The 9,413-nt window shown below is 49.0% G+C and overlaps 2 protein-coding genes across 3 annotated transcripts in view; one reads left to right on the forward strand and one right to left on the reverse strand.

Moving 5' to 3' along the window:
• Positions 1-8,857, forward strand: part of dntt (deoxynucleotidyltransferase, terminal) — a 43,759-nt gene extending 34,902 nt beyond the window's left edge. Inside the window, exon 11 of one of the 2 annotated variants that reach the window (XM_057048196.1) lies at positions 8,607-8,857. In XM_057048196.1, coding sequence (XP_056904176.1) covers positions 8,607-8,693 — 87 coding nt within the window. In that variant the 3' untranslated portion in view covers positions 8,694-8,857. The remainder of the gene's footprint in view (positions 1-8,606) is intronic. The other variant, XM_057048195.1, reaches the window with a different exon arrangement.
• LOC130534198 (eukaryotic initiation factor 4A-I-like) lies at positions 1,673-3,917 on the reverse strand. Its single transcript, XM_057048197.1, has one exon. It carries the CDS (start codon positions 3,220-3,222, stop codon positions 1,987-1,989), a length of 1,236 nt encoding a protein of 411 aa, XP_056904177.1. The 5' UTR covers positions 3,223-3,917; the 3' UTR covers positions 1,673-1,986.
• Positions 8,858-9,413: the final 556 nt, after the last annotated feature.

Consider the following 9,413-nt stretch of genomic DNA (forward strand, 5'->3'; position numbering starts at 1 on the left):
ATAGGCAGCTTGTGGGAACATGGTGATCTTTAAAGGCGTTATTTCTTGTTCAGCAACTCTTTGCCAGCTATTCCATTGAAATCCATTTCTCCACGAAGCTGGTTAGAGCTAGTTTAGATCCCGATTGTTGACCTGCAGAAACCGGAGCTCATTGAAAGCAAAGGCGAGAATCGTAATATAATCGTTTATGTTGACTATGCATTTCCACATGCAGTTGAGCATTTTTCTCCACGTTGTGGCCAAAGTTCAGCTAGAGACACGTGAATCAGTCCGAGCAAGTTTTTCTTTGACCCCTTTGGTCATGAGCGATGTCCAGCCGCCCAGGTGAGAGAAGACAACCGTGGCGGAAACAATTTCTTAAGCCGCGGCTCCAAATCGCTTGTCCTATGATGCACAGTGATTCGGTCACAGATTTGCCGTTGTCACGGAGATCGCCTGTGGCAAATTTCCTTCATGGTAAACAACATCGAGTTGTGTGCGTAGATTAGGCACGCTGTTGCTGACTCGCTGTTTAATGCGATTCGGAATGTGACGATATGAGTGAGGAAACGGCGAGTCCACCGGGGCGGAATTTCCCAGGATAAATAAGTCACACTTTGACTTATTATCACGAGGGAGATCCAGAAAGTACCAGATGGTTCACATGGTGCATGTGATCACCTCGCAGCACCTGTCATGCTTATTAAAAGGAAGTCAGCATTCAATTACCAACCCAAGCTTCCTGAGATTGGACAAGATTACAAAGCTACGCCCAGTTTGCAGGGCTTGATTGCATTCGTGATGGCGATATCACGCTTTCCCGGACGGGGCAGAAGGTCTGGAGCAGCTACAACCTCTGTGGTCTGGTCCACATGGTCCACATCTGTGGAGGACAACAGGCTTCTACAAAAGTCTACTTCCACTGAAGGACCGACTGCCTGATTCAACAGGAATCATTGATGAAATATTCATACTGCAGGAACTTCTACCGAATCTGCTGACACCTCTGTAGAGTCAGAGAGCTCAGATATTCCCGACTATTACACCACCTAAAAATATTTGCTGTTTTAATTGAGCAAAAAATAAATGAAGGAACGCTGAGGCAGCAGCATCTGATTACAGTCGGTTGGAGGAAGCAAATTGGTCATGCAAAACCAGCCCCACTTCAACAAACCAATTAATTATTTATGGGCTTCTTCAGTGGAGCAGAGAAAGTTAATTTCTTGTTATCATTAGAAGAGTGTTGTGTTTGGGTCTATAGAAGACTCCGGCAACCCTCACAGGCTCCACACATGAGAGAGAAACTCGTGAGTGTGGAAAACAGGAATTCTCCAACTAAATATGTTAACAAGATGTCTCCAAACTCCAGAGAAGTGTGGGGGTAAAACCCCGGTTAGAGGAAGAATCATATATCCAGTTCCAAAAGAGAGAAGGTCGTGTCAGCAAATAGTCTGGATCAGTGATGGGCAAAAAGTGTGTTAAAATAGTTATTACCAACCGTAATGACCCTTTATGTGAGTGGATGATGCTTTTGGTGCTTGAGCATAGACAATAAAAATGGCCAATGCTAATAAAGACACTAGATGCTCATTACCTTGATGCCACAGTGGTCGAGAAGATGTAGAGTCCAGGTGAAAATAGCAACTTTGAGTAGCAAATAGTATAAACAATGGTGACATACAAACTTCGAACATAGAACTGTAGAACATAGAACATAGAACTGTGCCTCGTAATACCCCAGGAAGAGGTGGAGGAACTCTTTAGGGTGAGGGAAGTCTGGGAATGGAGGCTGCTGCGTCAGCGGGCCAATCACAGATGAGTAGAAGAAGACGACAAGACAGGGAGCACAAGCTGCATTTCAAATTTCATTTTTATTCATCAATACAAGGAAATTCGGCTGATACATTTTTCAAAAGCAGGCGTTGACGATCAGGTTTGGAAAACGGTGCTGCGCATCACAGGAACCTGGGTATTTGTGATTTTTAGCTTTGAAACTCTCGAAGCCTTTCAGACAATATCGACCATGTTTGCGGGAAGCTCCTTGATTTTGAAGTCATAGAAGTTCTGAATAATGGCCAGCATGGGTTGGCTCTCTTCCGTCACCATGTTGATCGCCACTCCCCCCCTGCCAAACCGGCCACTGCGACCGATCCTGTGGATGTAGCTCTCTAATTTGGTCGGGAGGTCAAAGTTGATGACCAGCGACACTTGCTGAACATCGATCCCTCGGGACAGCAGGTCGGTGGTGATGAACACTCGGCTGGAGCCGGAGCGGAACTCCTTCATGGTGGTATCCCTCTCGCTCTGCCCCATCTCACTATGCAGAACGGAGACTGTGAAATCCTTGGACATCAGCTCCTGAGTCAGCCATTCGGCCTTTTTTCTGGTGTTGACAAAAATGACAGCTTGAGTTATGGTGAGCGTGCTGTACAGGCCACACAGGCTTTCCAGCTTCTTCTCTTCCGTTTCAGTCTTAATGTAGAACTGTTGAATGCCCTCCATGGTCAGCTCCTCCCTTTTAATGAGAATTTTCACTGGATCCTGCATGAACATCTTTGTGGCCTCCAGGACATGAGCTGGCATGGTCGCCGACAGCAGGATGGCTTGGACATTGGTGGGCAGCTTACAGAAGATTTCATGAATCTGGTCCTTGAAGCCATTACCCAGCATCTGATCAGCTTCGTCAAGCACCAGCAGTCTTATGGCCTTGGCAGAGACGGCCCTGCGTGCTAATACGTCAAAGACGCGACCTGGTGTTCCCACCATGACGTGAGGGTTCGCTGACCTCAGGTTCTCCATGTCCTCATGAATGCTCGTCCCCCCAATGCAGGCATGGCAACGGACCCCCATGTAGTCCCCCAGACTGAGCACCACTTTCTGAATTTGGTTGGCCAGCTCCCTGGTGGGTGCGAGAATAATAGCCTGGGTGTCCTCTTTCATCATGTCGATTCTCTGCAGGGCGGCGATGACGTAGGTGGCCGTCTTGCCAGTGCCCGACTGGGACTGCGCGATGACATCAAAGCCTTTGATGCACGGAACAATGGCCTGCTGTTGGATGGCGGAAGGCTTCTCGAATCCATACGCAAAGATGCCTCTGAGAAGATTCTCGTTCAGCATCATGCCCTCAAAACTGTCCACGCTGTAATTCAGCTTCCTCTCCGTCATCTGCCACGGCTCTGGACGCTCTGGTCGTCCACTTCTGAAGACGTCTGCTCTCATTGTTTTCGGGATGCATTCGTCCATCTTTGTGTTGAGTCACTGCATTTGCTGACTGTCCCACTGGCTAAAATGCTTTGTTTCATCACATGTAGAGTCAAAGCCACCACTTTAAAACAGACTTGGTTTAATGCTTTCATGGTGGCTTTTATCAGTATCTCTTTGAAGATAAATATGGGATGGTAGAGGTGTGGGAAACCTTCAGCACTGAAGAGCCATCGGGACCTTCTCCCACCAGAACAAAACCAATTATTTGACCACTAATTGAGGTTAACGTTTCATAAGCTAGGCCTTCTGTATGAGAGCTACAGTGTGTGTTTTTATTGTGAAATAATGAGGTATAGAAATAAAAGCATTGATTTTTAACAATGAAACACCAGATTCTTTTGAGCTGGAAGAAAAAAACTATGGCAGAAAATACGACACAAGAAAATGAAAAGAAAATTGAACAGGACAGAGGAGAGAAGAGAGGAGGACAGGACAGAAGTCAGGAGAGAAGAGGACAGGACAGGAGAGGACCGGGGAGGGTCATAAACCATGTAGCTCGGCAGCCTCGGCCTCTAGCTGCAGCATTTTGGATCAGCTGGAGGCTTCAGAAATGTCATCTGGAGTGATCATGTGATCAGGCAGGCGGGTGCCTCTCACCCAGGGGGATTATGGGCTGGGGGGTGCCTTCTGCACCCTGATGTTTCCGGTGCACTTTTAGGATTCATTCTGGTTTTGTCATTCATAAAGAGAACTAACAAATACTGGTGTCACTGCTAGTCCTGCCACAATCTAATCTGTCCCTGAGAGGTTCCGGACCAAACACCATGACCTCAGTTTTGTCTGAATTTTAAAGGAAATTCCAGGACATCCAGGTCTTTATGTTAAGACAGGTCTGAAGCTTTGTTTACTAAGGGAAGCATGTACAAGGTAAAAAGGACGGGTCCAAGTCCAGAACCTTGTGGAACTCCATGGCTAACCCTACTGTATGAGGAGGGAACACCATGGACATGAGCAAACTGGTATCTATCAGATAAATATGATCTAAACCAGTCTCGTGCTGTCCTTCTGTAACACACGTTATTTGTTTCATCAAACACGTGCATGAATGAAGGATTCTTCTGGTCTCCATCTGATAGCGACTTACCCCTCCAGGCTATCGGTTAAACTGGTGCTTGAATTGGCAGAGTTAATGCCCTCTTTGAAGAAAGAAATGTTTTGCCTTGTTTTCCGTCTTTGATCTGTCCTTTGCTAGCTTACCAGGGGTCAAAATGAGTCTCTTGTCTGGTGACATCATATGTCACAAAGAAAAGGAACTGAAATAACCCTAACCTAAGGAGAACCCCTCCCCCCCCCCCCCCCCCCCCCCAAAAAAAATTAAAGGCCCATGAAATATTCACATTATTGCCCCCCAGAGTAAACTTGCCCTCTCTAAAACCACCTGATTTACAACAGAGGCATGAGGAGTCACATCCTGCTCTGGAGCCGCCGGCTTTTTTTTACAGCTGAAAATGATATCACATAAAGTTTGATATATTAAAAACGATGCTGCTAAGCAAACAGCCTCTGCATCATGACCTCTGCTGTCGCCTGCCCAGGAACGGTTTTATAGCTATAAAAGCTAAACGCGGCAATGACTGCAGCTAAAAATTGCTTAGCGTGAGTGGAAGGCAGCTGCTCATTGTGCTGAGGAGGGTCTGCGACTTTTGGACCGATACACACCAGGATCTGTTAGCATTAGCATCCTCGAATACTGTGACATCACATCGACGCCGATACATCACGTGTAAAATGCAAACGGCTGTGAGGTCAGTGGGACATAGAGCAGAGCAAACCCTGAATTAGGAGGTGAGAGGTTGGGCAATGGTTGGAGGAGCACTGAGCTCCACAGCAGGAGCTCCTGGAAAATGCTGGGGCAGGAACTTAGCGTTCCTTGATTGTCGTGTCTCCACTGTAGGACCTCCTCAGGGACGTCCCAGCGAGTTTTGATGGGTCTTGAACACGCTTTCAGCTGGCAAACGCAAAGACTGAAGACTCGGTGATTTCCAGACGGCGCCCAGTGAACCTCAAGCCCCTCCCGGGGGGTTTTCCAAGGCCGACCTTGGAGCAGGGATTCAGTTAAAGGTTCCTGCAGCGGGAACGCCTCCAATAGCACAACACAACCACAGCATTCCAACACATCAGAAGGTTGTTTTTGCTAAAGCTACTGAAAAGCCTTGGCTTGGCTTGACTGAATCCCTGAATGCATCTTGGCTAGCTAAGTAACTTTGATTTGCAAATGTTTACTCTTCCCCAGGAGCACGGAGCCATAACGCCAGTGATGATCTCATTGTTTCTGATTAGGAGCCCATTATTTGTCACCCAGCTGCTTCTCTGCCCAGTTCACGGGCTGATGAGAAAGCTGGAGAAGCATAAGTAATGACAATAACACTAAAGTCGATAGCTGTTTCATAGGCGGCGCTTTATGATGCTTGCGCTAATTGCTGCTGTGATTAGTGAGGTGTCTGCGCCCCCCTTGTTGCTGCTGCAGCCTGGAGCGTGGGGAGGTGGTGGGTTTGTGGCAGGAGGAAGACACAGGGGGATAATTGACTTCCCGCAGCCTTTTCCGGGTTCTGCAATAAATAAAAATCGGCTTCCAGACAGTTTCTTTGTTCTTGATCTCGTGGCAATCGTCATCGTACAGAACCTGGTTGATCCTCCGACGGAGCCGTCCGCGTTGAAACGCTGCTTCCGCTATAAAACCACGTGACCCGAAACATGGGAGGTTCCCTCAGAAGTTCTGATGAGACTCGGCGAGTTCTTGACCTCAACGCTGGAGCTCTTGATGCGTCGCCGCTCCTGAACAGGAAGTCGGGCGTCTCATAACAGTGACAGTGCTTCATAAGGCTCCTGTTCAGATACATCCTCCAGATAATTTGTGTAACGTGCATTAGCATGCTGGGCTGCTTTGAATAATTCTCCACATGACCTTTAGTCGGGCTCTCTTTGCCTTCTTCCGGTATTTGTTGTCCCACTGTGCTGCTAAAGATATCTCGTGCTGTCTGGCGCTTAAAGGGGAATGTTTTTATCATCTGACAACAGGGAAAGATCCCTACAGAGACGCAGCTTTTCTTGTTTGTTTTAATATCTTTTTCTCCTTTTTGACGACGCCACAACAGCTCAGGTTCTTCCACTGACGAGGATATTAAAAAATCAACTCACACGCAGTTATTTTGGACAGACGCTCTTCTTCAAGCTCTTATTTTTTACTGAGGGGAAAAGGGTCATCAGTATAGCTTAAATGAAATCACTGAATTAGCTCATGATTAGAGATTTCTCCTCCTTTCCTTTGAGTTGATCTCAATTTAAGCTACTTCCTGTTCATTTCACCCTCCCAAACTGTAAATAAAGGAGCTTTTAGCGCTGTGATTTTCTGCCTTCCCATAAAACTTCTGCAGCGTCCCTCCGTGTTAGTGACCTTCATGCACTTCCTGGCACAGCCATGAGGATGTTGGATGCAGCCCCCCCCCCCCCCTCCCGTCCATCGGTCTCATCCATCAGGCGGTGGGCTGAGAGGTGGAGGGGCTGACGGGCAGCAGAGGAGGGGCAGATGTTCTCAGGAACAGATACATGTTCCCATCCACCAGGGATGTCATTATGTGGCAGAGGCAGAATGGTGTAGCTGATTAGCAGCTTATTAAGTCAAGGACGCCGGCTCGGAGCGGCACAACAGCTTCCAGTCCAGCTTGTGGTCCCGGAGCCGTGTCACCGAGAAAATGAACACGTCCAGCAGACAAGTGCCCCCAACCAACCCCTCTTCTGCTCCTCACAGGCTGTTTTGAAATACCACCAAAAAGCTGTGGAATAAACATGGTGTGTGAATGCCTGAAGGGTGGTGGTGGTGGTGGTGGTGGGGGGGCTCAGAGGTACGTAAAGGTTGTGAGAGAGAGCGAGGGCTCACGCAGCATCCCCCCCCAGGAGCCGGGGGGGATTGTGAGAGTTGAGCAAAGCAGACGGGGAAGCAGAGAAAGGGCCTTATCTCTGATCCAGGACAACGGCTAAATTGGTCACGCTTGGAATCTCTTTTCCTCTTTCCTGCTTGTTTGTGGGTTGTCTCAGTCGTCCTCTGCGTCCTCTGCAGCGTCCACGATGATGGAATGTGGATGGACTCCAAACATTGTTCCGGGGGCGGCAGAGAGAACGCGCTCAGGTTAAACTATTCACCTCATCTCAGATTCCACGGCGAGACTCTCCCCTCAGCCTGGACCTGCTTTCAACCAGTTTGCCTCTTAACCAAACCCGCCGACGCCTCCAGAGCGCAGATTTCTATTGAATACCGGCTCAAACGTGCACGCTGAGGGCGCGATCTCATTCTCAGCAACACAAGTCAGCTAATGCCTTTATATCAGGTATTACACTAAATGTACCTAATTAAATAAACTCATCTGCATTATTGATGTTTAACCACCCCCCCCCCCCTCTCTCAGTTGTGTTTTACAGAGGAGGTAATAAGGTTGTGTTTATAGCGGCGTGTCGACTTGACACAGTTGGTGGGAAAAAGGGCCGGTGAGCCGTGGAGTTTTGGGCTTTTTTTGTGTGTTACGCAATCAGCAATTAAAGTGAGACGGGGCCGGGCCCCTGTCAGCCCGGGGCCTTTTGCTATCGATCACCACGATTTAAAATTGCTGAGGCCAACGGATGAAACTCGTTAGCCGAGGGAACAATTTTCAGTCAATTTTATGATTAATAATCAGCGATATAACCAAAGTGGAGCCCCTGGACAACGACGAGAAAACAAATACTGCATCGCCGGTGGAGTCGCCGCCGCCGCTGAGCTCCTGTCCTGCCTGTTCCTGGTAACGTGTGAACCTGCCCGGCTAACCTGTCCAATGCATTAAAAATAAGAGTGGGGTGGGGGGGCCGCGAGCGGCGCCGTGCGGCGGCGTTCATGTCGGCCTGTCGCTCCCAGCCGCCTCCGCCCCTGCCTGGCAGGTTGAGCTGACGTGTTCTCGTTTTTTTCCGCCATCACTTTACACCATGTCGGGTCTGGTTTAGCACTTGAAGGCAGAACGTGTCAGAATCGCAGCCCTCTCTTTTTCTGGCCTCTGAGGTGAGTCAGGCGCCGTTGCCATGGAGATGCAGCCCATCACGTGCGGTCGGTCGGCCTGTGGCCCACAGTTAATAGCCCTGGTGCGATTTGTCAGGGAAAAATCCTCTGCAAAGTGTAATCACACGGAGCGAGGTTAGCGTGTTTATGGGCTGGACGGTGGCCATGGTTACAGCAACTGGGGGAATAAAACGATAAAAGGACGCACTAGGACAGATGCGACACATTTGGACAGTTTTCAACGCTGGAAAACTTAAGCTGGGGAGTTTTCGGATCTGCACGTGTCACGTGGGCAATCGGGCCGTCACTGATGTGCACTTTGTGTGTTTGTCCTCTCTAGGAGGAGTTCCTGGCAGCGGGGACTGAAAAGGACATCTTTGACCATCTGGGACTGGAGTACATGGAGCCTTGGCAGAGAAACGCGTAGGTCTCCGGCTGGACGACGTCCTGTGTGGACATTAAATCTGTGCTTCGCTTCAGCTCGCCCCCAAACCTTCGGATCGCCGTATAGATCTTTGCTCCCCTCTGTGTGCATTAAAGGCTGGTGTTTGCAAATGAGCGTTCTGTGCTGAGTAAAGCTTTTGCTCCCCATTCACGGCTAGCTTGTTTCTCAAGTGCAACACTCAAAGGGAAATCACTCCGAGGATGAATGGCTTTGAGATACCACTGGCGGAGAGAAAGGACGGAAAGAAAAGCGCTAAAAGAAGTGGCCGACCGACCGCAGCGCGATGGCGAGGGAGGAACGGCAGGAAATGAGGACAAAGGAGAGCGGGAAAAGAGCTCTTGTCAGGCAAAGTGTTATAATCACCCTCCTCCTGGCAGGAAAGTGCTCGGCATGAAGCTGAGCCAGGTCTCTGGGGCATTGAGAGGCGGGTAATGAGCTTCAGACAGAGGAGCGTTCAGCATCGCTGTTTAGCCTCTATTTAAGCCCCCGTCCGCCAGAGATCACTTTGATGGCACCACGGCGACTCCCCGTCCCCAGATACTCCCCTGAAATTAGAGGTAATCAGCTGCATCGGGACAGCAGGAAGAACCCGGCGGACGCTAAATGAGTCCACTGAACACCCGACATTCCAATAAACACCCATTAGCCCTCTAAATTGACTTTAGCTCGTGTTTTTATGCACGTTGGTTGCTGAGCAGAATT

The sequence above is a fragment of the Takifugu flavidus genome, chromosome 11 (assembly GCF_003711565.1).
Source record: "Takifugu flavidus isolate HTHZ2018 chromosome 11, ASM371156v2, whole genome shotgun sequence".
Taxonomy (NCBI): Eukaryota; Metazoa; Chordata; class Actinopteri; order Tetraodontiformes; family Tetraodontidae; genus Takifugu; species Takifugu flavidus.